A 27245-nucleotide genomic window follows, 5' to 3' on the forward strand; every position below is an offset into this window, starting at 1 on the left:
TGGTAGGGGGAGCTGCTTTCACTGACCCCAGAGCAACTCCCTTCACATCACTTGGAATAAGGGCAGCTTGGGTCCTTCGTGCCCATCTGCAACATGGGGTGCTTACACTTCAGCGTTCTGCTCTCTGAAGGGGGAGGGTAGGGGAACTAAGTTGGTTTTGCTGTGTCCATGCATGTCTCTGCCTCTGTGCTGGGTTTTTGCCCTGGAAAAGGGGGTGGGGGGGTCAGCAGGCTGCTGATGGTGCAAACCATAGTAAGACCCTGCTGTAGACCCTTGGTGATACTTGCTGGGTATATTCCTGTTCTTGCATGGACTGAGCCAGCAACTGTATACAGGATCTGCACAGCACATCAGCACCCAGTGCTCTCTTCACTTGGAGATAGGAAGGATAAATCTGTAGCGTGACAGTATTTGGAGGGCAGCTTCTTTCCTTACTTTCTGGCGTGGAAGGACAGGGGGCTGAGCCCTGTGGGGTGGCTACACAGGCTGAAGAGTGGCACCCGGAGCCTGATGGCATATGGCTACTTGTAGAGTTGGTGGGAGATGCTCTGAGACCTTCTGGAGAGACAAAGATGGATGTGTCAGAGCCCAGCACTGCTCTGTTGCTGCTCTGAGCAGCTGCTTCCTGCTGACTTGTGTGTGGGGACCAATGCCTTTGTGCTGTGGTAATGCTGGGACACACTGGGTTTGTCCAAGATTCTGCCAGGGCACTGAGCCACCCGTGCTCACCTGTGGCCTCTCCTTGTCTTCAGCTCCCCAAGGATGTGACTTTGTTACCCACATCACATGAAGTGACGAGGATGTCCCACTGCCAAGCTAATAGGTGGCCACAGGAGGTGCGGGTTCCCTAAAACCTTCACGAACTCATAGCATCTCCGTAGCTTCCCTGGGGGAAGGCGGCCGGGACGGGCTCAGCGATGGGACAGCGCCGTAGCAGCGGGAAGGCTCCGAATTTCGGTTTCCCGTCCCTGGTGGGACCTCCACCCCCAGGGGGGTTCCCCTCCCCGAACTCAGAGCGCTGTCGGTGCGGTGCCGGGGCATCCCTCCGCCCGTGGGATTCCTTTCTCCCTCTCTTCTGTCGTTCTTTCGCCTTAAGCACTGCCCCGGCCGCTTTCCTAAGCCCTCATCTCGAGATTCTCGGCCAACGAGGAGAGGATTTCAGCCTTTTTTCACTACCGGCAGAGGCGCGCCGCCCTCCACTCTATTATTATTATCGCTTTTCTTTTCTTTCTTTCTTTCTTTCTTTCTTTTTTTTTTTTTTTCCTTGTGTGTGTGTGTGTGTCTTTTCTTCCTTGTGGGCTGCTTTCTTCGAAAGCTCACACATAGCCGGGGAGGGGCCGGGGCAGCCCGTTCGTGCCCCCCGCAGCCGGGCAGCACTCCGGCCCCTCGAGGCGTGGCGGGGCCGCTGCTGCGGGCGGGCGGGCAGGAGAGCGGGGAGGAAACTTCTTTCGAGTGGGGTGGAGAGGGGAGGGCAGGGGGTGGGGGTCGGGCAGGGAGGTATCAGCTCCGGGAAATGTGTCTTGGCAGCAGTCGGACGGGAGCTTCCCCGCAGGTCGCCGCATTTCTCTCGGCAGCCGCCCGGGGCTCGGCGTCTCCCCCCCGCCCGCAGCCCCAACCCGCGGTGAGCGCGGGGCCGCCGGGGGCCGCGACTGAGCCCCCCCGGGGCGGTGGTTGAAGTCGACAGGCTGCTTCTCCTCCGTTCCCGAGGCCTCCCCACCGGGGCCGCCCAAGGTAAGCGGCCGAATCCCCGACGGCAGTTCCGCGTCCTCCGAACCCCAAAACCCGGCGATGGCGGGGAGGACGCGGGAGGAGGGTTCGGGGAAACGAGGTGCCCTGGGGCTGCCGGAGCTGAGCGCCGCGTGTCCGGGCTGTGTCGGCAGGCGGGCGGTGCGGCCCCTCGCCCGGCCCGGCTCCTCACCATGCTGGACGGCTTGAAGATGGAGGAGACTTTGCAGAGCGCCCTGGACCCCGCCGCCCCCTTCTCCTCGCTGCTGGGTAAGTCGGGGAGCCCTGGGAGCTGGAGCACGGTGGGAGGACCCCGGTAGAGGGGAGTCCGTGGAGCTGCTCCGCTCCCGGTTCGCCCCGGCCCGGCGCCGCTGCCCTCGGCCGCGGAGAGCCCCCGGCGATCGCTTCGTTTCGCAGTTCCACGAAACCGTGTGCCCCCCTCTCCTATCGAAACGAAAGCTTTCCCTTTATCCCTTTGCTTTATTTTTTTCCTTCGTTTTCACCCCGCTGCCAAACAACCTCCATCTCTCCGATCCGCGGCTCCGCAGCCGCCTTTCCAAACAGAACGAAATCGGGGCCGATTCCCTCCCTCGTAGCTCCCCTAAAGCACGGGCCCACCCCCGCAGCCGGGAGCAGCTCCTCGCACCGTCCTCTCCCCCTCGCGGCCCACCTGGGACCCCCAGTCCCTCTCCGACCCTCGGGGACGCGGAGGCGGCGGCTCCTTCGGTCCGTTCCCGTCCGCCCGGCGCTGCCACCGACCCCATCCCGCAGGCAGAGCCGCGACGCCCCGCTCCGTGTGCGAGGGGTGCCAGCGGGTCATCGCCGACCGCTTCCTCCTGCGGCTCAACGACAGCCTGTGGCACGAGCGCTGCGTGCAGTGCACGTCGTGCAAGGAGCCCCTGCACACCACCTGCTTCTACCGAGACAAGAAGCTCTACTGCAAGCTGGACTACGAGAAGTGAGTGTCGTCCCCTTGTCCCCTTTCCTTTGCCCTCATTCTGTTCCCACCTGGAAAGCGCAAAGTTGTCCCGTGCTCCCATCCCTGCTCACTGCGCCCCAAAGGTGTTGGCATTGCTGTGACATGCGGTTGGTTTTGGTTCTCCCTCAAAGCACAGCAGCACCCACCAGCTTGGGGGGGTTTGCCCCTAGTTTCGTTGCCTTTGGTAATTTAGGAACCTTTTGTCGGGTTTTGGTGAGCCCGAACCGTGGATCAAAAAGCACTGAATAAGAGGAATAAATTCCCCTCTTTCTTCATGCTATTTTCCTCTGAGCGTCCGGAGGAGGAATGTTCAATCTTTCCAACCCCCGACTCTCGTGAGGCTGTTTCCCCAGCGCCCTCCAGGCGAGGTGACACACTGGCTCCCTCCGCTCGGATGGGGACGCCGAGGCGCAGGGCTGGGCTCAGTGTTTGCTGCCGTGCGCTGCAGCCATCCCCTGCACTAGAGCAGGAAATTGGATGTAGGCGTCCAAGGCTTCTCCTCTGGAAAGTGTGGGGCTGAAGGGGGCTTTGTGTGCGTGAGGAATGAGGATGGGAAGCTTGTTTAATATACGTACTTATTTTTTTTTAATTAAAAAAAAAATTATATATATATTTATTAAGAAAAGCCAGTGGGGACAGGGAGAAGGCTGCTGAGATTCCCTCTCCTGTAGCTGCTTTCTATTCCACATCCTGCTCCTGCTGTCACCGCTGCTCCACAATATTCTGCTGGGAGCCCCATCGGAGCCCACATCCATGACATGGGGTTAGGGGCTGCTTGCCTAGCAGAACTCAGCACTGAGCCACACATCCCTCTGCACCCTCTTGGTTCTCCTGGCCAGCTCTGGGGCTGTTGGATGTGCCTCTAGGCTGGTTACTGGTTGTTTCCCGAGGCAGCCATACACAGGCTGGGCTCCTCACTATGGCAGCACACACTGGAGTGCTGTGATTTCACTCCAGGAGGAGAAAAACTTCTCCAGCTCAGCGCTGGGACCGGCCCTGCTCGGTGCCTGCCTCCTGTTCCCTCAGTCCTGTATTGTGGGGCAGATTTAATTGCTATGGATACAAGGAAAATTGAAAGCAGAATTTGTGCACACGGCCTTGTTTTCAAGTGTTTATGGAGAAGCGGAAGAAGGAGCTGCCGTGGGGTGAAAAGGAGAGCGCTGTGTTTTAGGCAAAAATTTTGCAGAGCTTGGGTGTGCTGCTTGCTTGGCTGTAGAAATACAGCTATCGGTTCTCCTGGGTTTCCAATGCAATTTACTATTTTTTCTTCTCTAACTGTACCTCTGCTTGGAGCATGTAGAGGGAAAAGGGGTGAAATGTTGCTGCAAAAAAACCCCTTACAGCTTACAGCACGCGCATGTTTTGCTGCCGTGTGTCCCTGTGCTGGGGGCTGCAACCCAAAAACCTCCTCCTGTATCTCTTCGGCCATGAAAGAAATTCCCTTTTGCTGTGCCCCTCACCCAGCAGAGCACCTGGTACCATGGGGTTATATGAGAATGAGTGGAAAAAGGGAACAATCAAAACTATGTGCTCGGGTAGTGGCTGTGCTTTCTTGGGGTGTTTCACGGCTGTGTTGCGGCTGCTCCTGCTGGGCAGGATGGGGACATCAAGGACATGGGGCAGAACCCCATGGAGTGCTGTGGCCTTGTGTATATATAATGTCTATATAATATGTTTTTTGCCTGAACTGCCTGTTCTCTTCTGGCTGGGCTTTCCCTATTGCCAGAGCATTGATGGCAATGGTGTTGGAAGAGCTGCTGGGGCTGATGAATTGGGAACAGCAGCAGCACCCAATGCTCCATGCAAGCTGGGAATTAGTGCAGCCTCAGCCATGGGTGCAAGGATCCTCCTTGGGATGTGCTGTGGTTTGTTATTTTTTTAATTGAAAGCAAGGTTGCTGGCTGTTGGGATGCCTTGCTGAAGAGCAATAGGTGCGGTAGTTTTGACATTGGGATGTTTTATCAAAGAGCCACATATGCGGTGTTTTTTGTCATTGGGATGTTCTACTGAGTAGCAGTAGATGCAGTATTGCACAACACTGGGGCACTGTACCAAAATAATAGGTGTGATATTTTCCTACGTGTCCTCATTCCATCCGTTCTAAGGCTGTGGAGGGTTAATGGCCAAGCATGAGGCTCCCGAGCTATGCGTTCAGTTATAAATACACCCGTGGAAAGTGTTGCAGAGTAGTTTTAAGCAAGAGGCTGATTTGCTGGACGCTCAAAATTGATGAATCATTTATTAAACCAGATGTTTTGCATTTCTTTATCTTTCGTGAAGGGGTCGAGGACCTGCAGAGAGATGGATTAAAGACTGGGGACGCTGGGCCGGGTCTCAGTGTCTCCTTGGGGCATTCCTCAAAGAGCTGGAGTGGCTTTGGGGGGAGCTGGGGGCCAGTGCCCCCCATGCTATACAATCTGTGCAATGTGGTTATGGGGAAGTTTTCTTGACCTATGTGCTTAGGACAATGCAAATTTGGGACAGAGGACATTTGTTACAGAACATCTCGAATGCCGGCGCTTGGCCAAATCTGATCTATCTGAGGATGAAAAGGTTCAGACTTCACCCTGGGGGTGACGCCATGGGGACAGCCCCACTGCAGGGTGATGCAGGAGGTGAGGTTGGGCTCTGGAAGCCCCTGTATCCATGAGCAGCAGCGGCCATGCCGAGGGGTGCAGCTGGGGAGCGCGGCGACGGAGTGCCGGCTTGGCACATCCCCAGCCACGGCGGGCGGGAGCAGATGGCCAGCACGGCTCGGAGCAGGCTGGCATGCGGGTCCCCGCCGCTGCAGCACTGCACTCCCCGGCCGGGGCAAGCAGTTGTGTGACGCCGGGGCCGTCTGCGCACTGCGTGATGGCTCTGTGCTGCTGCCAGCATCTGCGGAGAGGTGTGAGTCCCAGGTCCTCTGCTCCTGGGGTCTTGTGGGTGCCTCCATGCATGGAAATGTGTTGGTAAAGAAAATCCCCTCCTGGCCATGTGTGCAAAAGAAAATGCCTGCAAATTAAACCTGTAAATCTGTGTTGGAAAAATCATGCCCAATGGGTTTGTTTGGGAAGGGTGTGCTGGGGCGCACAGCCTGTGGGAGGACTTTTCCTCAGTTGCGGGAGGTGCCTGAAGGGGTGAGATCCTAAGCTGGAGTCCTGCCTGCACTCCCACTGCTCTCCATTCTCTCTCCTGACCCTTCCTTGCTACTTTCTGTTCCCACTTACCCTTTCTTTTGCAGCAAACCCCACTTTGAATTCAGCCTTGGCCCCAAAAGGATGTCTTTGGTACCTTGTCCTTGCCCATACTTAGGTTTGTGGCTTATAATTAACATCATGTCTAATGATCCCCGAAAGGAGCAACAACCTCACATGCCAAAGCTCCTCATCAGCCTTCCTATTGTGCTAGAAACCATCAGCACGCAGTGGTGGCAACTCTATAGGGTGTCCATAGATGACAGGATCAATTCCAATCTTTGTGAATTAGGTGTCTGGAATGAGTGTTCTCCACTTGTGGTGGGTGCCAAGGGAATGCATTCTGGACACTCTTAGTGCTGAGGATGCTTGAGTAAAAGGAGGCTGGAAGGATGTGGAAATAAAAGAGGTCTCCCAGGCACTTTTAGGCGAATTTAACTAAGAAAGGTCCAATGAGTGCTGAAGTGCTTTGAGTACCTTCCTCGGGCATGGCTTTTCAGCCATTCTCTGGAGCTGTCCTGGCTTTTGTGTTGTGCATGCAGACGGGTTTTCTACCTTTACACAAAGTTGACCCAGGGTGGTGTTGTATAGACTGTAACTTCTGAGGTAAGTGAACTGTGGGGATGGGCAGGGACTGGGAAAACCCCCTATAAGGGCACTGCCATCCATGCAGGTATTCTGTGCCATACAGAGCCAACACTGCTCCTGCCCCACTGCATCCATCCTCTGCTGCACCATCTCTTGCCACTCCCTTCCCCTCTCCTTCCCTTGTGGGCTCCATTTCCGAGCACCACTCCTGGGGAGAGCTTTCTGTCCTTGACAGCGGAACAAATGCTTTTTCACGCGGCCATCTCTCCTCTGCCCATTGTCCTCTTCCCAGCCTCCGCCTCCGCCGCCACCATGGAAAATCCCTGTGGGGAACCACTGCCTCCTGGCCCCAAACCCCCCTGGGCATGACTGCCAGACCCTGTGTACACTGAGAGCTCCTGACCCCAGAGCAGCTGAGCAGGAATGAGCAGGAATAGGGATGCTGGAGTGTTGTCTTTGCTATCGAAAGCTCAGGGAAGTGTTTGGGATGAAAATTTTGGTAAGAGGAGATGAATAGCTTGACAACAGCACTCAGCCACAGCAGTTTTTTATTACAGAGAGGCAGGGTTGTCATTTTTTTCCCTCTAGATGCCCCTATCCTGAATACATAGGTGTGTTCTGATTGTTGATGTTTCTGCTCAGCCTGTCAGCTCTGTTAAAAGTATTTAATTCTGCAAAAGAGTGTGTGAAGTACTGATAGTCTCTTGGCCAAAGACATAGGTGAAGGCCCTCATGGCTGGGCACTGGTGGTCTCTGGTGTGATGGAATGACTCTGACTCACTCATGGCCAACCAGGTTGGCAATGGAGAAGTGCAGTGCTTAATTATGTATATCTGCCGGGCAGAGCACTGGAGTGCTATCGAGCATCATCCTCTTAAACAGCACTGTGGGCACAGGAGCTTGGTTAGGAAAGCCATTAAGTGTTTGAATCTTCTTGATGCCTGCTCAGGTGAACGTTGCTCCTTCCTTTTGCATCCATAATTACAAAAGAGCAAGCCCCAGTGGGCTGGCTTAAAAATTTAATGATGCTTAAAGTCTTCCAGGTTGGAGCCTGAGCTTGCTTCAGTTTTGGTGTGAGGTGAAACTGAAGGGAAGAGAGGTTTCCTGCATGCAATGCCTTGAGGATATGCAAACCTATGTGGATAGGAGATGGGTTGGGAGAAAGTGATGGGACAGGATATCCAAGATGGGTGAAGGGCCCTTAGTGGTGTCACTGTAGGTCTGTGTGAGTAAGGGATAAGTTTTGAGGTGATTTTTAGGTCCTTTAAGCAAGGGGGAAGGAAACATGTGCACTGTGAGTATGATGCAGCTGGGGATTTGGCTATTTTCATGAGGCTACTTCTCCATGGCCACCAAAGGACCCCATGGCACACTGGTGCACGATGAATTGGTGCCACCCATCCCATAGGAAGTCACACGGTGAGCCTAGTATGAACATGGAGAGCCCAGATCCACCCGGCTCTGCCGGGATGGCCCACCCCTTCCTTCAGAGAAAGCACAGTTTTGCTGCCAATAACGTCTCTTTTTACTATTTCCAACGGCACAATAGCAATCCCAGCAACTCCCTCAACCCTTGGCTTTTCGACTCAACCTGCCCCCACCCCGAGCTGATTTATTTCGCCTGTTTCAGGCACTCCTGCCTCCAAAACACCAGCCCTGGTCCTTCCCTCCCCATCCCGGCGCCGGCAGAGCCTTGCGCGTCACGTCCAGCTCCATCCATCGGGGAAAGTGCTGTGGGTGAAAGGTGCTAACGAAACGAGAGCCGAGCCCACGCCTTCCCCTGCAGCCTCCTGGAAAAAGGCAGCGAAAGGCAACCGCCAGCACATCCTGCCGGAGCTGCGTGGCTTTTTCTTTTCCATGAGGATTAGTGGTTCAAGAGCGGGGATTTTCAAACTGACAAGCCCTTGGCAGAGAAATAATTACAGACTTTTTTTTTTTTTTTTTTTTTTTTAATGCTTTGTGTTCCTTAAGTAGTTCTAAATGACTTTATCCCTCGAGGCATTTATTTTATTTTATTTTTAATAAATTCACAAAAAGGGGAAGGGGGAGGTAGGGGGGGAAACGTACTTAAAAGAATGTGAGATGTTTGTGGAGTTGCTGGAGTCGCAGCACTATGGTTTTTGCGTGCCTCTGTTTAACTGCAGCCAATCCACCAGAGTTTCTTGGACGGCGATGCTTCAGAAACCGGAGATGGAGAGAGATAGATGTGGTCATTTCTCGGCCATCCTAGGAATGCGGGTTTCTGCCTCGGCCGTGGGTTCCCGGGGGCTCTCACCCCGCTCCTTTCTGCAGGAGATGATTTCTGGATCCAACAGAGTGGCTTTTCCCCATTGTTTGCTCACGTTGAGCAGCAGACAAGTGGTGCAGAGAGTGCAGGATGTGACCATAACAATGGCCAGGCTCTGCTGTGCCTTTATGGAGGCAAGGGAGCCTGTGGAGGGAGGGAGGGGGTGGCATTTGGAGTCATTAGGTGTTCTCAGTTTGAGGGGCAGAAATGCTCGTGTCCTGCAGATGGGACAGGTGACCCGTTGTGCTGCCTGTCCCAGCTTTCCTTGCCACAGCTACAATTCCTCAGGTTGGAAAAAACTTTTTGTCTTTCTTTTCCCTCATCTTTTCCCATCTTAGACACTGTGAATCCCACTAAAACTCCTGACTGGGGCAGGGATTAGATGCTCAGGTTTCAGCCCTTGTCTGTGAGTGGTGTAAACTTTCGTCTGGCTCTCGAGTGACATTTTGTGGGAGATAGGAAAGTATTAAGTGTTGGGCCCTGCAGATAAAAATAGCTGACCACACTTTCTGGCTTCTCGTGTCTGCTCTGGTCTGGCCCCATTACCTCTGCACTCTTCACCTGCTCTTTTCTTTGCTTCAGGTGCTGGGACACCCATGGCATGACCCAGCTGTGTCCCCTCCAGGTGTCCCCACCTGACTTCCACCAGCATCACAGGGGGATGTGGTTGAACCAGTGCTGCCAAATCCCACCAACAGCTCCTCTTGGGTTTGTGGGGCTAGAAGGTAATCCCCTGCTCACTCCACTTGCTAGGAGCTTGCCCAAATTAGTGCTGCATCCCCTGAAACCCATAGCTCAGAGCAGGTGCCCCAGATCACCCATTGTCCCAATTCTGATGTAGGAGCACTGCCCATCACGGGAGTCCTTGGCTGTGCACACGTGGTTTGTCTGTTTTCCCTGTTGCTGTGTTTCAGGCGATGTTTTCATCTCGAGGTTATGGCCAGAGCTGGCTCATGGCCCTCCAGTAGTGTGGGCAGATCTAATTCTTTGTGCTCAAGAACTTGGAGCCAGCCAGAAGGGATGAAAGGAAGAAGAGGAAGGGCAGGGTCTGGCTTGCTCTGTCCTGGGACCAGCCCTGGGATAGAGCTGCTCTTCAGGCCTCTCCAAAAATGCCAGCCTGGCTCTGGAGGCCCTTGGGTGTAGTGGGAAGGGATGTTCCCAGCATCAAGCATCTCATATGGCTTGGAAAACTCGGAGTTGACCTCCGAGGATCAGCTCTTTCCATGTTGTTCCTAGGGGGATGTCTCCATTCGAGATTGTTGTTCTTACAGTATCTGCTGGCATGCTGTGCTCCTCAAGAATCACAGAATGGTTGGGTTGGAAGGGGCCTCAAACCTCCCCAGCTTCATCCCCCGCCATGGTCAAGGATGTCCCCTGCCAGATCAGGCTGCCCAGGGCCCCACCAGCCTGGCCTTAGGCACCTCTAGAGATGGGGTGTCCACATGGACCTCCTCCCATGCAACCCATTAGCTGTAGGCTTATTTAAAAGACCTTTCTCAAACAAATAATGGCATATGAGAGCAGCATTGATGGGAACCTCTTGTCACATGTGCTACCAGCCCACCATCCAGCAGGAGCCAAGTTGGTCATCTGGAGTCCAACCGGTGCAATCACATTCGGCTGCTTGCACTGGTGGGTGATTCCTGAGCCCCTGCCAGGAATTCCTCCAGTGGGATTGGGAATGCTCTCGGGTGTTAAATTCGTCCGACAGCATGTCCTCTCTGAGCAGAGCCTGCTGTGCATTGGGACGTGTCATATGATGCCAACCATCTCAGCCCTGTGCTTCAAGGTCAGCAGGGAGCTTGGGTACTGAGGCTCTTCCTGGCCTCTTTTTGGGAGCCTGAAGACCAGGGCTGTTTCATGCTGTTGGGTACCTGCACTGTGCTGATCCCATATATGTATATCACATGTGGCACACAGAAAATGTTCCCTGACTTCAGAACTTCCCCAAAAGCTGGGGAAATCATGCTGGACAGCATTTGCTGGTCCTTCTCTGGGAAGAGGCAGACCCTCTTGGTAACAACTGGTTTAGGTTGTATAAAGCCATTATGAGGTGCTCTTTGGGTGGCTTGTTAAATAAGAATTAGTGGGTGTTTATAATATTAATGGACAATTGGCCCTCACAAGTTCTCTTTTTACAAGAACGTTTCATTTATAATTTGGATCCAGGTTAGGATGTGCTGAGAGATGCTTGAGCTGTGCAGGAGGGTTAATGCGGTGCTCACTCCTGCCAGAAAATAATAGAAGCCAGGGACTGGAGCAGGAAGGATTAGGGAGAGGATGTGCACGGGTCGGGCTGCAGCTGCTGGAAGTCTTGTGCAAAGGGTATAGCTGGAAATCATTGCTTGCTGATGGCTGAGAGGGGCCGACATGGGAAGGGAGTGCATCTCCTGGAAGCTGGGGAGCTCAGCACCCAGAGAGTGGTTTTGGTAGGGAGGCTGTGTTGGTCAGAAAGGAGAAAGCTCTATCAGAAATGTTCTTCTGCCTCTGCTTTCCTTGTCCTGACATTTTTTTGTTGTGGGCAGGTTGTTGGACTCCAGGGGTGGGGATTTGGGGCTGAGCCAATCAAACTGGGCTCCATTGGTAGGGATCTGGGGGCTACACTGGGAATGCTGGGCTCCAGAGATGGGGATTTTGAGGTGAGCTGATGATGCTAGGCTTGGGGGGTGAGTAAAGGATGCTGGGCTCCAGTGATGGGGATTTTATGGTGAGCCAACCAAGCTGAGCTCCAGGGGAGGGGTATTTCAGCTTCCTGCAGGATGCCTAGTGAGTCTACAGGTGCTGCCGGGAGCTTGGCTTCAAAACAGCCTTATCCTTGTTGTCCTATTGTTTTTAAAAGCTCCAGGTGCCACAATAAGGAGCTTTAATAAAGTCCTCCCCTGCCTCTCAATGGGAGCATTTCTGGCTCCAGGCTGGTCTGGAAGATGCTCAGATCTCATGTCAGTGTCATCTGTGCTGTTTCCCAAAATGCTCCCCTCAAGTTGGCTCAGGAGTCCCAGCTCTCAGGGTTACAGGTGTGTAAGAAGCCCAAGAAGAAGCCCCATCCACGACCTCCTGCTGGAGGATCATAGCAGCATCCAAACTCCCCAGAGTGAGGCAGGGCTTTATGGCCCTCGCCCAAGAGAAGCATGTTGCTTTTGTGGCAACTATTAATTGCTTCCTGAATTTAAAAAGCACAAACAAACGCACTTGCCAGGGGATGAGTTACCCGGCGCGTAAATGCTCTGCCATTAATGCACTACTGACCCTGACGATGATGCAAGCACCAGAAGGGCTTTCAAAGAATTTACCAGAAACCATTTCAGAGGAGGTTGTGTTGTAAATCCTTAAGTGATGGGATGGAGGGAATTAGGTGAGATAATAGTTTGCAGAAACTGGGCGCGATTCCCCGTTGAGGACCTCGAGGCTATTAGGAGCATGGCGAAGTTAGGCTCTGTCCCAGCAACCAAGGAGGGGTTTTACAACCTGGAAAACGAGATTAGTGGTGTGGCTGCTGGGCTGGATTCACACAACACTGTAAGGAAGGCTGGAGGGGAGAGATGAGGGGTCCTATTATATCTGAAGCACACTGGGATGCTGCCTCCAGTCTCTCTCATTTGAAAGGGGCGTCATGGGGAGGGGGAAAAGTGCTCCACCTGTGGCAGAGAGTATTTCCCAAATCCAATATCTATGCAGTAAGAGGTGCTGCATTGGGAATTGCATGTTGTTTGATGGGCCGGTGCTGATGGGTGGAAAAGGAAGCCACTGATCTGCCTTTAACAGTTTTTCTGCTTGCCTGAGGAACTGAGGCTTGAAAAAGCAAGTCCAGCTGGTGGCCGGGTGCCCTGGGAGGGTGCAGCATCAGTTCATGCAGTGACATGGGGGTCCCTTTCCCTTACCCAGCCCAGGTGGTGTTATCTTGGAAGGTGTTCATCAGGTTGTTCAGTAGTCAGTATGTTTCAGAATTAAAGCTCTGTGGGAGGCAGCAGGTTAGCCCAGGAAGTGACAGTGGCTGGCTCCGTAGCCTGGGGGGCTCCATAGTGCTTTGATTCAGACTGTTTGCTCTCAGATATTTATTTGCCAAGCTCTAGGGAAGGCTTTTACTTTGCATCGAGAGCACCCGCATCTCCCCCGCACGATGCTGGGCTAGGAAATGGGGGGAGCATCTCAACCTCCCTGCAGGAGGAGTCCTCAATACCCACAGCCCCAGTGAAGCCAATGGCAAGTTTCAGTGTCTCAGGACCTCGTAAGCTGGATGTATCCAATGTTTTCTATATCTCCACTCCATAGAGGAGGATGCACAGTCCTCTCGGCTTGCTAGCTGCGGGCAGGGAGGAGGAGAGCATCCCGCCCCGGCCATTTCTGGATGAATAGGTCATCTGGGCGTGGGAGGGGGACGGTGTCCAAGGCAGCCTGCAGAGGCTGAGCTCTGGGTGTACGAGCGATTTGGGGGAAAGTGAGAAGGGATTTCTTATGAGAGAGGAATGCGAGTCTCCTCCTTCACATATGTCTCCCGTTCTTCCAGTTTGCAACAAAAGTCATCCCATTGCCCAAGACCTGGCAGCGAGGACAGCCCAGGAACAACCCACAAATCACTGCAGAGCATCTCCCTCCTCCCTTTCTGCTTCCAGCTACTTGTGCATCAGGAACCACTTCTAATCCCCATTTGGGTGATAAAACTCCTGCCCTTTCCTGATGCAGGGCTGCTGCACAGCCAAGAGCCTCCCAAATTTATGTCTGCTCTAGCACTGGTCCTAGCTCCGGTGGGAGGAATTGACTTCTCCTTGGCTTGGTTGCACTGTTAGACCCTCCAGAGGACCAGGGGAAGGCCTGGGATGCTGTGACATTGGTGTCATGGTGGGGACACATTGACAAGGCTGGCACAGGTGTATTTGTAGGGACAAGGTAGTATTTAGCCAGCTTGTGTGCTCAGCTTATGGGAGCGTTCTTGGCATTTCTTGTCCTTTGTTATTCCGTGATCTCTCTCCAGGGCCTCCTTCCCATCTTCTCCAGCTTATTATCTCCTGCTAATGTTATTAACATGCTAATTAAGTCCCTTGTTGCGATCACCAATGAAGATGTCAGATAAAGGCCTGATGCTAGACCTGATCCTTCATATTGCTCCTTGCTCTTTCTCTGCCTTCTCTATTGCTCTTCTCTGCCTTCTTTCCCCATTGCTGACATCATTTTATGTGCTTGCTTTACAAAGGGATCCTCTCCTCTTTCCTCCTCCAGTAAAGGCTCTCCCAGATGTGGCTCACAAAGCCTTCAGGGGCAGGTCTGCAATGCTGGTGTCACCTAGAGGGGGTTTTCTGGTTGACCCCAAAGGGCAGAACATGGGCAGGAGGACTTGGTGACGTCCAGAAGTAGCATTTGCCATCACGCGCTCAGCAGCTCAGTCACCTCCCCACACACACAGCTATAAATAGGGGGGCAAAGAGACAGTGAAACTTGGGGAGCCCATGCCTGGGGGGTACAACTGAGGCACAGGGGCTGCGGTATGATGTGGGACCATATGATGCAGGCAGGGGGGTAAACGTGGCTCTTGACCGATTGTGAGTAGATCAGGGTCGGGAGCTTGACTACATGCCAAAGAAACCCAAAGGGATAAAATACAGCCTCTGTGCTGACTCTTAGCAAACAGCACGTGGGCTGAAATCTGCTGGATAAATTTATGCCCTGTGAATTGTTCGCCCAGCTGCAGCGAAGGGATGGCCGGACCCACGGCGAACCAATCACCATATGTGGTGGGCATGCTGCTAGGGCTGACCTTTAGTAGGCTGAGGGACAGGGGTGACATGGCAGGGATGTCACTGGGAGAAAGGGGTGCGCTCGATGTGAGGGGGGGTGATGTGGGTCTTGCTGCCCTACATGGATGCAGTGCTGGGTACCAGGCATGTGCCCTCTCTCCCCCCCCCGCCCCTCCCCACAATCTTTGCCTGGGGCTGTGACTTTTGGCATGGGATGGACATATTTAGCAGTGTGCTCCCAATGCACGCAGCCACCCTGTCACCTCCGCCCGCGCTGAGTAATGGGATCTGTGGTGGCCTATCCTATGCCCGCTTCAGCCAAGCTCTGTGTTCAGTCTTTCAGTGAAAGAAATGTGGATTCTGATGCTCTGATATGGTTAGGTGCCTTTGGGGGTTGATGGATCCAATCTACCTGGCCATGTCAGTTCGCGTTGTCGGTGGTATCTGTTGGTTGCAGTCATTAGGTTTCTGAATGAACAGCAGGCACCCCAGCAGACTCGATGCCCTGCAAAGGTTTTGCCTCTCTGCAGTGCTGTGTGATGTCCTTCTGGCTGATGTCTCCCCGGGGGCCCTCAAAGCCCCTCATGAGCTTCCACAACACTGTTTTGGGGGCAGGAGAGCCTCCTGGTGTGGGGCCGGTGGTGCTGAGCTGCCTCTGCTAATTGGTACAACTAATATTTGTTTTGCAAACGCGATTGGAGGGGAAGAGGGATTGCAAGAGCCAGAAATCCAATTGACCTGTAAAAAACAGATACAGTGTAAAGGGAATCCTTCCCCTGCCAAGCAAATATTTAGAAAGGAGAAGCAATAAAATGAATAAGCAACAAAGTAATATCCTGCCTCGCCGGGGGCTGCGGGGAAGGGCTGTGATAAACCCATGCGAGCAGGAGGTAGGAACCTGTCTCCTGGAGAACGCGTGTTTGCTTTTCCAGTCCAATGTAATTATTTTATTCTATTATATAAATATATACAAGTATACATTATAGAGATAATAATTATCTGTATGTGTGATTAAATATTGTATGGTGTATCATGTGCAAGTAAAAGAAGGGAGCTGAGTTCATGGGGAAGTGCTGAATGAGCCTCAGTGCTGAGCACTTTTAGGATCCCTGAGTGTTGTCCTTGCTATGGGTGCTGACTCTTGTGTCAGAGCCTGAGGCTGCTTTGCACTTGCAGGCATCAACCAGAGTGTGAGTATTGAAGGCTCAGCACCACATTTTTCTGGTTACTGGAAGCTGCGGGGCTGCGCTCCTGAGGATGCTCAGTGCTGCGGGATGCCAAGGGTTCGTTACCCTTGGGAGCACACATGGGAGAGGGCTGCAATGTGAGATGAGCCTGAGCTGGGGGAAAGACGGCTTAAATGCAATGTTGTTTCGGATGAATATTTCCATTCATTCAGAGCTCATGCAAAACCCTGTTCCAACAGAAGCTGCCCGGAGGCTGAGCCCATGGAGATGCAGGACGCAGCCCAACGAGATGCAGTTTGCCATGCCGGTCCAGAGCAGCTGGCTTCTATTTCAGGCTGCTCTGTCTCTGTTTAGGTTTCATCCAGCCCAGTGGTTTTTACAGCCGCTGGAGCACCAGGAAGCACCCTGCAGCACCGCAGGATGTTGGCTACACTGTGCCTGTGCCTACAATCCCTGAGGGTTTGAAGTCCTTTTATTTTTTCCCCCTTTTCCTTCTCTATTTTATTAATCTTCCTTTTGAAATTCTGTAGGGAAATTCACTTTTCATTTATTTATTTGTTAGTTTGTTTTCATTCTTCAACCCGAGGAAGGGTATGGAAATCACTCTTCTTCCCCCCCATCAGCAACCCAGTGCGCCACCAGCACCCTATAGGGCAGGAAAATGAGCCTGCTGAGGGGTCATCCAGCATTCCTGCTTTCTGGAAAGCAAAGGGGAAAAAAGGGAAAAAAAAAAAAAAAAAAAGAAAGAAAGAAAGAAAGAAAGAAAGAAAAGAAAAGAAAAGAAAAAAAAAATTTAAAAGAATCACTTTTTAATCTGCCAAAAAATGAATGGCACCAACAACATTCTCTTTCCACCGGTGCACTGCCTGGAGCCGCGTTGGGTTGCTGGTGGCCGCGGCGCATCCTCCCGCTGGTGGTGGCTTTGCTGTTCCATCGTTTGCCTCCCCATTAATCTCGGCACAAACAAAGGCTCTGAAAAGCTCCTGGGGGTCCGTTGAAATCAGCCCTTTCTAATAATGGCTGTCGACCTCTCCGTGGAAGCGCCGCTCCCCTAGGAAAGGACGCGGAGTGGCGGCCGAGCGCTGAAATATGGTGGGGTGTAATTAATTCTGACCTCTGGCTCCCGTGCGCTCCTCTCGATATTAAATCGGAGCGGTGATATTGTGGGGTTTCAATTATCCCTCTTTTCTTGGGGGCACAGCGGTGGAGGGGGGGTGGCTGAGATGCACTCTGCTCCCCGTGTCCTTCCTGAATGGAGGTGCTTAGTGCTGCTGCGTAGAGCCGTTGCGCTTCCCAGTGGTGCAGGATATTATGGATGGGGGTCCCCAAAATCCGGTGCTCTATGTCTTTGCCCAAGAGCTTGCTTTCTGCCCATGCTTTTGGCTGGGTGTGGAGCCAAGATGGGGTTTGTGCTACAGGGCAGGAACTGGGTGTGGGTTTGGCAAAGTGCTTCTTGGGGTCCCCCATGCCCAGCAGCAATGGGGGATTATTGGGAAGAGTGGTTGCTTCATCCCTTCATGGTTCTGGGATGTATCCAGCCAGCGGGACGGAGCCGGGTCGGGGGGAGGAGAAAGGAAATTAAACAACAACAACAACAAAAAAAAGGGAAACGGCACTTGCTGCAAAGAGAGTGAATTCCCCAATAAACCTGAATCTGCTGAGAATACATTTTACAAACATGCAGCTAAGTTGGCTGCTTTTGTTTGGGCGTTTGTTAAGCATTAACTAAAGAATGCCATGGTCCAGCCTGCTCGGTGTGAAATCTAATTCTCCCCCTTTCTGGAGCCATGGCATGGAGTGCTCAATTTTTTTCTCTCTGTAGGACTGCAGCCTTCTGGTACTGCGGCCAAAAATCACTCATATTTTAGCAAGCTTAGCCCAGGCACCGTTGCCAGGCAGTAAAGGGAACACTTGTCTGCCTCGGGGGGAGGAGGGGACAGTGGGGAGTCAGAAGGGTCAGGGGACAGCCCGGGGCATGGGCTGGGGAAGCACCACTGCTGCTCCCTGGTTCCCCACTTTGGGGACTTATGGGGACGGGGCGACCTGGAATGAGCCGCATCCCAACCCCAGTGCTGGGTGTGGGGTTGACAGCAATCAGTGTTTCTCCACAGCCCCACTGCCACTGTCCCCTGTCCCATGAGTGAGGAGGTGGCTGAGTGCCAGGACATCTCAATTCGGTGGCACTGAGCCCCCCTCCCCGTGCCCCTTGCTGTTCCCATGAATATGTCCTCTTGGGGTGAATGTACCATCATACCCACTGGAAGAAGCCATGCCCTATGACTTTCCCTGCCCTAAGGGTGGCCCCTGTGGCTGGGGCTGACCAGGGAAGGGAGCGTGGATGCTGTAAGGAGCATCCCAGGGGGTGTGAACCCACCCAGCAGAGCCGCACCAAAACCAACCTCAGTGGTGTTTGGGATTTGTCCGTCAGCATTGAATATTGCTGTTCTCAACCCGGAGGGGCTCCCGTTTGTATGCGGCGCATGCAGGCAGCTGGAGACAGACAGCAGCCGGAAAGCGCCTGTCAATCACAGCCCCTTTCAAAGCATCACCTCCGCATAAAGGACTACAGAGGGCAGCGGGTGCTGCGATGGCCCCATGGGAAAGTGTGGGTCAGGGATGTGGGATGTAGGATGTATGATGTGGGATGTATGATGTGGGATGCAGGACACAGGATGTGCTGCCTCATTGATAGCTTTGGGCTTTGGCCACATGCAGAAGCTGGCAGATTTCAGTGATGCTGCGAGGATGAGGAATACAGTATTGATAAGTGCCGTCTTCCAGGATTTTGCTGAGGCTTTCAGTGGGTCTCTGAGCACCTGATGGAGCTGTAGGTGACCCTGTTCAGTGCAGGGGGGTTGGATCAGATGGCCTTTAACGGTCACTTCCAGCTCAAACCATTCTGTGATTCATTCATGAAGATCTGCTAGCACCATCTTAGCAACTTATCAGTGGTTTATCACTGAGAATGCAGCAATCCCAACAGATACAGCTCACACTCCATTTAAACAGGACAAGGATGCATTACCTTGCAGGTACAAATTGCCTCCCTTTGACATAAGAGAGATGTAATGACAGACGGAATGAGCACAGTGCTGACACTGGGCTGCCTTCCTCGGGGCTAGTACAGATGAAAAACACAACAGGTAACTTTAGGGACTCTGTGCTCTATCCCTTGAGCCCTCAGCACTCAGCAAGGGAGCCCTCCCTCCAGCTGTGCGCACAGCTAGCAGTGGGGGGCAGTCCCTTCCCAGGGCTTGTCCCAGGGGGCATTGCTGGTCAGCAAGGGGGGCTGCTGCCCGCTTGTCCCCTCAGGCTTGTACAGCCAAGAGACAGACACTGTCGAGTGAGGAAATGAGAAGGGGAGAGGAAGACCTTTCTTTCTTTTTTCTTTTTTTTTCTTTTTTTTTTTTTTTCTTTTTTTTTCCCCATTTTTTGATGGTTTTATCAAAATCTTCTCCTGTTAGCAACAGGGCTGACTCAGCACTTTGCATTCCCGAGGTGTTTTTTTGGTAAGTGCCCCCACAAAATAAGGGCTAAAAGCACGGTGCTTAGTGGCTCTGGGCAGGCAGCTCCATTCCTAGGGACCACACAGGGGTGAGGGAGATGGGCAGAGGAACCAGCACCCAGCGCTGCTGGAAATGTTTAATCAGAGCTCAGTGGCCTTTTAAAGTTAAAAACTAGTAATTCAGCAGTGAGCTGGGGGTCTGAACAGCTGAGGAGAAGCAGTGGTGTTCCCATGCAGGTCCTGCCTGGGGACGCATTCAGGGCACCGGGGATGCTCTTAGATAACCTCAGGGTGCGTGCTGACTTCTGCCTCTTTCTGGGTCAAAGTCAAACAGAGAATACTGATGTCCTGTTCCCACAGATATTTAAGATGAGCCTGAGTAAGCAGTGAGGGCTTTTTTTTTATGGTATCCAAGCCAAAAGCACAGATGACTTGGGTACTGGGGAGGTTCTGGTTTGGTACCTCCAAATTTTGCACTGAGCCCTCAGCCCAGGTTTGGCTCCATGCTCATTTTCCCCAGCTGTAAATGAGTGATAGTGCTGCTGAGCTTCTTGATCAGGGCATTGAATGTGAAGGGCAACAAGCTCTGCTTTAAGCTATAGGTTATTGCTATCATTGTTATCATTAGGGACTGTACATTTAAGGGTGCTGCAACTACTGTCACAATCAATGTCAAGGGACAATCTGAGCTTCTTTACCCTTTGGTCAACATCATCATTTGGTCATCAGGACCATCATGAATGGTGGAGATGAGGTATTGAGGGGCATGATCAGCGGGCATGGTGGGGATGGGTTGATGGTTGGATTAGATGATCTTTGTGGTCTTTTCCAGTGATAATGATTCCATGATTCTGAGTCTTCAGCTCACTGCTGCTGCTAACCTCACTGCTTTGGAGAATTTTGGGGCATCCTGAATGCACCCAGTAGCCAAGATGGGGCCATTGCAGTGCTCTGCTGCCAGCTTGAGCCATGGGTTACTGCTGTACTGATGCCCACCAACCCCACCACAGCTCCCTGGGGTGCACCCCATGGGGTCTCACCTTGCTCCCGCAGGTTGTTCGCAGTGAAATGCGCCGGGTGCCTGGAGAGCATCGTGCCCAGTGAGCTGGTGATGCGTGCCCAGCAGAGCGTCTACCACCTGCGCTGCTTCTGCTGCTGCGTCTGCGAGCGGCGCCTGCAGAAGGGCGACGAGTTTGTGCTGAAGGAAGGGCAGCTGCTCTGTAAGGGCGACTACGAGAAGGAGCGCGAGCTGCTGAGTTTGGTGAGCCCGGCTCTTTCGGATTCCGGTAAGGGGCCGCCTGGCACAGCATTGCCCCGACCCACTGCTCCTGCCCTGTGGTCACTTCACTGGGGAAAGAGTTCCATTGCAGAGCTGAGGTGGGATGCTGCAGGAATAGGGCAGGGGGTGGCACCCTTGGGATTGCACCAGTTGGGGGATATTGAGATCAATATTTAGACGCCCCCACCCACCCAAAAAAACCAAAAACACCCACAACTCTCTACCCAGATAGCAGTGATGGTAACAAAAAATGAAGGAGGGTAGCAAGGGTGGACCACTGTGCTGGAACCCTGGGAAAGTGCACTGGGGATATCCTGATGGCTGCAGCACAGTGAGTTCTTCTCTATGAGGGATGCAAACGCCTTTGGTTAAAATAGGAACTGAGGAGGAAATGTCAGGCAGGAAAAGAACAGAATCAGCCAGTGATCCCACAACAGTTTGGGTTTGTTCCGACTGGGGGAAAAGGGCACTTTGGGAAAGGTTGGGGAGCTTTTCTCCCTCGTGGCTCATCAGCCCATGGCAGGCCCCGCTCCCAGCTGCTGGCCAAGACAAGGGCTTTGCATTGCAGAAATTCCCCAGAAACACACTACTTTCAGTGGAAAAGTCCCAGCGGAGGGATGCAGGGGGACAGTGTGGGGCTCACCAGTGCCATGCACCCCTCAGATGGTGGAAGCCCATCCTGAGCCCCCAGCACCCCCAGATCCCTCATCGAGGGATGCAACCAGGTGTCCCCGCAGGGCTGCCAGCCCCTCCAGCCCCCCCCACCCCCCCACCCCCCACCATTTTCCGTGCAGCAAAGGCCACTTTATGAGAAAGTGCAGATAAAAAGCGAGCCATATGTTGCCCATAATCTCCCCAAACCTCACTTCAATTACTGCCTCCTCCAAGCCCACCCCGGCCGAGCCTAAGCAAACAAGCCCCTCTGAAAGAGGACCCTGGATTCCAATTAAAAGCGTCCTAACTGTTCTCCTCTTCCTAAATCCTCCCAGGCGAGGAATGTCCCAGCCCTGCTGTGGCCACACTGGCCCCCCCGTGCTGGCGAGTCAGGCTGGGGGCATGCACAATGTCCCCCGCTCTGGCCCCTTCCCAGGTGACGTCAGGGGCAGCCCCAGACAGTCATTAATTTCTCCCCTCGTTGGGGAAAGGCTTGAAAGGGAGAGTTAATTAAAAGTAATACCCAGCCAAATCCGGCTCCACTTCTCCTTTGACACATGGAGGGATTTGGGGAGCAGGTGCTGGGGGAATGGAAAGGGAGGTAGGGATCGGAGTGGGTTTCTCCCCTTCCCAGAGCACAGCACCGTGGGCCTGAGCATTGCGTGCTGAGCTCATCCCCTTCTATACTAGGGACTCTGGGGCAGGCACTCCTTGCTGGGTGCAAAGGCATCTCATTGTCTCCATCAGTGCAGGTCTCAAATCCTAGTGTTTGTTAAACCTCTTCCCCTCTGCCAAAAGTAAGCTCAATGGTGAAAGCTCACATCCTGCTCCCAGAAAAACTCTGAAATACCTACTGGGAGTTGGTTGATTGGTGTGGCCATGAGCACAACATCCCTCTTCCTGGGAACCACTGCTCCGGTGCGAGTTTGCTGGAAAAGGCTGCAAGTGATTTACAACTCACGAGGGGGAAGGACATGTGTTGGCCAAACTGTGTTGCACCTTGATGCCAAGGACATGGGGACAGTGATGCCAAAGTGGGTGAAGATGACGACAGCACAGCCATACAACCTCACAGAGGGACCTGAATATTGGTCCCTCTTTGTTCTTTGTACCCACCCCCAGGTAAAAGTGATGATGAAGACAGTGTCTGCAAAATGGGCCCAGCCTCAGCAAAGGGAGCTGAGGAGGGGAAGGACCACAAGCGGCCCAAGCGGCCACGCACCATTCTGACCACGCAACAGCGCAGGGCCTTCAAGGCATCCTTTGAGGTCTCCTCCAAGCCCTGCAGGAAGGTATGGGGGCACTGGGGGTGTACCAGGGGCTGGGCAATAGTTCTGCCCCCTCCTGAATCCCCCAAACCTTGTGTGATACCCACTGTGATGTTCCTCCTCCAGGTGCGGGAGACACTGGCAGCTGAGACAGGGCTGAGTGTGCGTGTGGTGCAGGTCTGGTTCCAGAACCAGAGAGCAAAGGTGGGTGCAGGGGCCCCCTCCTGCCCTCCCCTGCAGCCGTGTCATGACCCCCTGCTCTTTCCCCTTCTTTTTACCCAGATGAAGAAGCTAGCAAGGAGGCAGCAGCAGCAGCAGCAGGACCAGCAGAACACGCAGCGCTTGAGCTCAGGTACCCAGACCTCCCCATTTCCCACCCCAAAATGCCCTCTCAGGGCCTTCCAAGCCTCCCCACCAAAAAACCACATCCCCACTACACCAACAGCTCTCTCTTGTCTTGCAGCCCAGACGAACAGCAGTGGCCCTGGGGGGCTGGAGGGGCTTATGAACCCCTACACTGCTCTTCAACCCCCACAGCAACTCCTGGGCATGGAGCAAGTCTACAGCTCCGATCCCTTCCGGCAAGGACTCACCCCCCCGCAAATGCCTGGAGACCACATGCACCCCTATGGTAAGGCTGGTGGGGCTGTGGGGGGCCGGGTTTGCACTCTTACTTGTCCTCACAGTGTCAGAGGGTGAGCTGCATGACAGGGGTGAAGCAAACTATGGAAAGACAGCAATCTCTTCTGCCATAAACTGCCACAGTGCAAAACAGGAGGCTCCAAGGTGGCCAGCACCATCATGGCACCCCACTGAGCAGCTGGATGAGAGCAGGAAGTCCTGGTAGTAAGGTTATGAGTGTCATCTCCTCCCTGGTGGTGCTGCCTCCTTTGTAACAGTTCCACCATCTCTCTGCTGATGCCATCCCAGCATCTCTGACAGTGCCAGCACCTCTATGACGATGCTAACCCATATGGGTTTAGCACCCTGGCATGGGACAGCACCCCCAGAGCATCTCAGCAGGCTCTTGTGTCCCAATAGGATCTGGCTGCAGGGGTTGGGAGCTGCAGCAGCACGCAGCATCCCTCCAGCACTCCAGCACTGCTCCTTCCTTTCTCCCCAAGGTGCTGAGCCCCTCTTCCATGACATGGACAGCGATGATACCTCACTGAGCAACCTGGGTGACTGCTTCCTCACCACGGCAGACGCGGGGCCACTGCAGACACGGGCGGGGAACCCCATCGACCACCTGTACTCCATGCAGAGCTCCTACTTCACCTCCTGAGCATGGCAGGGCCCTGCAACGGGATGTTGTCCTGTGACATTTTGTAGCTCGGGACGCCCAGGGACCCAATGAGTTTTGCGTCGCATAGTTTCATGTTTCTCTTAGGATCCTAGGGTTAGGGGCAGGTTGGGCAGCTGGTGGGTTGGATTCAGGTTGCCGTGCAGATGTAGAAGCCTGGAGACTTCTCCCCAGGGTGTGGGGCTGGGTGTATGTGTGAGGCACACGTGTGTGCAGAGCCATGCAGCTATGCATGGGGATGTCCTGCCAGATTGTATCCACAAAGTTTATTTCTAAGTCTATCAGAAATTTACTGTACAGCGAAAGTAACTTTATTTTCAGTGTGAACCATATTTAAGGAAATACTCAATGCACTTAAGTTATAAGATGAAATAATTTACTTTTTATAAACATTATGTTTAGGTTGCAAAAGCCCAGCGGCAGGGAAGGAACACCTGTTTGTTTCAGGAGGTAGGTCTGGGTTTTGGGGTCGGTTCTTTTCGGTACTCTCAGGTTACCCCACTTGTTTCGAGGTGAACTCTGCAGGAGGATCCTCACCAGAAGGGCAGTGGGGACAGCAAGGTGACGGCATCCTGTCCTCACCACTCAGCCTGGCTGGTGCTTGGTGCTGGAGCTGGAGACATCCCCACCTCTCTCCTCCAGCACAGACCCATCCCATACCCAGAAGTGGGTGATGGGGTGGTATGGAATGATGTCCTGGCTTCGTTAGGCACCGGCCCATGCCGCCAGAAGAAAGGAGCCCTGCATCTCCCACCCTACGCATGGTCCATCTCTGCAAGTTCTCCGGGTCGAGCTTTCAGCCGACCATCGCCTCATCCCCGTCTTGTTTTCATGAGTTGTGTCCTTTTGTGCTGCTTTTCCCAAACGATGTAAAGACATGCAATGAATGGCTGTGAGGCTCAGAACACTGGTTCATTGGCACAGCTTGATTTGACACTGAATGTAGCAGGATCTGGAGGTGGCTGACCCGGCAGGAGATGTGGACATTCTGTCGGGAATCACGTAGCAAAGTGAAATTAAAAAACAACAAAATCCTGAAAAAAAACAACCCAACAGCCATGCCTGGTCTCTTTTTGTGTGGGGTGTCCTGTTGACTCAGGAGGGAAGGATCTGGATCATCTCCTGGGTCAGCAAGTAGTTGGGTATCACTTCTTCTCACTGGGTATTAAATATCAGGGGAGGGTCAGCTTGGATATCAAGTAAAGGTCCTTCACCCGAGGGCTATGGAGACAGGCTCTCCAGGGCAGTGGTCATGGCACAGAGCTGCCAGAGTTCAAGGAGTGTTTGGACGACGTTCTCAATCATATGGTCTGAGTTTTGGGTGGTCCTGTGTGGAGCCAGGAGTTAGACTCCATGATCCCTATGGTCCCTTCCAACTTGGGATATTCCGTGGTTCCATGATCAAATATTGTCTGTCCTGGGTTTGTGCTGAACCTTGAGGGTCTCTGCAGCTAAGGAATGGAGGTCAGTGGCTCTAGAAGTGACACATCTTTCATCAGTAACCACAACCCATGGGGATGGGGACTGCTCCATCAACCTGGCACAGGAAAATGGCTGGAGTTTTTGGGTATGAACAGGATAGGAAATTACTGCTTGGGATTCCTCTGCCACTTGACTTAGTGGTCTTGGAGGAATGCTGTCTGGAGCTGGGAGGGGTGGAGGGGATCTGGGTGAGGGGATATTCACTGTGGGACAAAAGTGAAGATGTTGGCTGCTTTTGGGAAAGGGTCTTTAGGAAGGATAGAGGATGTGTGGTGTGGAGGAGCTGCCATGAAGCCAACATGAGCCTGATTTGCAGGATCCAGGTGTAGATAATGGCTGGGTTAACAGCAGAAGAAAAATGAATGTTTCCACTCAGGATTATTAAAATTGCCTTAAAAACTGCCTGGCTTGGATGTTTCTTAAACCATTGCATTTTACAATTTTTTAAGGAAAAATTAAAAAAAAGCTTTAAAGATGAAAGGTTTGCCTTCCCCACCCACAGCTATCTCCTATTTGAAAAACGTTCACCTATATCAGTCTGCCTTTCTGTCAGCCCAACTATCAATTTATACTTATGAAATAACTAACTTCCCCCAGAATAGCCCCCCCATAAAATCCTTGTCACACAGACAGCTTGCCTACTTCTTTCAAAATCTTACAAAAATGTAGTAGCAATATAATAACAGTATCTCAAGGCATGTGCATATACATGGGTAGAATTATTATATACGTAGTGTGCACGTATATTTGTTTGGGATCAGTGTTGTGGAAGGGGTTAGAATGTCATCTGGCAGAGTCTGTGGTCTTAAGCCTACCCTTTTTCTGCCAATTGGTTTGTGCTTGACACAGTCCATCTTGTAAGGGTACAATCCAGTAAGTGCACACATCCTCCTGTCCACCCGGATGTGATGTTATGGTGTGCTTTATTTTGGGATGTGGACTGCTCCTGACAAGGAAAACCATCTGGACTTTATCTTCTGAGGAGATTTAGTCACAGTGTTGAAAGCAGGAATCACAGATGACTTCTTGTCAGGGCTGCTGGGGTGTTGGTGGGCGGTGGGTTTGTTGCACCTTGGGCTGGCCCCATTGGGTGGATTATTGTGGTGCTGTGCTGCCATGCAGTGCTCCATGCCTGGGCCAGCTCTCAGCCCACAGAGCAACTCCCCAGGGTAAATGGCAGCTACTTGTCAAGCCCAGGAAGAAATGAACAAGGTCATGAAAACAGGCTCTACCTCGCTCTCCAAGGCAAGGGCAACAGCAGGATGAGGTTGGGAGCCGACCTTCGCATCCCCAGTGACTTGGTGAACAAAGCCTTCTCTGTTCAGGAACTGCTCAGTGGCCAAGATCAAGCCAGAGATTGCCTTTCAGTTGAGGATGCTGATTAGATGATACCGATAGGCGAGAGCAAGCTGAGTGATACTATGTTAATTAACTCTCTCTTTGTGAATGGATGGTATAGGATCTTGGGGCAGAGGCAGACTGGGAAGGAATTCAAAATGGTCTTGGCCAGTACTGGTTGCATTTGCATTCAGAGATTTTAACTGTGGTGGTATTTCTAGGTATGTGCAGACATGGAGCAGGAGCAAGCAGCCTTCCTGGAAGAGCGTGACCTTGGTAGCAAAGGCTGTCTCGGAAATCTGCCCAGGGAAGGCACAGGCAAGGTCTTTCCCTGCCATCAGACATGGGAGGTGGCAAATGGTGCTTTCCTGGTGGGAAAAGAAAAGGCTCTGGTTGTTCCTGACACCTTTCCAGAGTGAAATCATTTGCCAGATGTCTGATACCTAAACCGATGCTGTTCTGGGCATAAAATGTCACCCATCATTAGAAAATGCTTGTGTCTTGTGACACATGATATGGCTCAAACCACTGAGAACGAGTGCCTTGGCCTTATGGTAGGTCTGTGAGCAAGATCCTAGGTAACACCAGCTGTCCAGATCTGAGACTTGCATTTGCTAAAAGTCATTTTCTTCCACTGCTTAGCCACAAGGAAAGCTCCCTTAAAGAAGCTTGTGTGAAACGGCAAAGACTTGCAAAGAAAAGGCAGGAAAAGGGCGAGGAGTTCTTTAGGTGTAAAAAGGTGAAT

General features: G+C 52.8%; 1 protein-coding gene across 2 annotated transcripts; it reads left to right on the plus strand.

The window, feature by feature from the left end:
- Positions 1 to 1388: 1388 nt before the first annotated feature.
- LMX1A (LIM homeobox transcription factor 1 alpha) lies at positions 1389 to 24725 on the plus strand. 2 transcript variants are annotated; one of them, XR_014932955.1, is made up of 10 exons: positions 1461 to 1731; positions 1881 to 1995; positions 2497 to 2683; positions 20230 to 20462; positions 22232 to 22401; positions 22504 to 22581; positions 22660 to 22729; positions 22841 to 23008; positions 23502 to 24130; positions 24323 to 24725. XR_014932955.1 is itself a non-coding variant. In XM_015869545.3 (9 exons), exons 2-9 carry the CDS (start codon positions 1920 to 1922, stop codon positions 23660 to 23662), a joined length of 1143 nt encoding a protein of 380 aa, XP_015725031.2. In that variant the 5' UTR covers positions 1389 to 1731; positions 1881 to 1919; the 3' UTR covers positions 23663 to 24725. The 2 variants fall into 2 exon arrangements, 1 of the variants encoding a protein (XP_015725031.2); XM_015869545.3 differs by having other exon boundaries at positions 1389 to 1731; positions 23502 to 24725.
- Positions 24726 to 27245: the final 2520 nt, after the last annotated feature.

Source organism: Coturnix japonica, chromosome 11 (genome assembly GCF_054131305.1).
Source record: "Coturnix japonica strain WE chromosome 11, WE-NBRP24, whole genome shotgun sequence".
Classification (NCBI taxonomy): Eukaryota; Metazoa; Chordata; class Aves; order Galliformes; family Phasianidae; genus Coturnix; species Coturnix japonica.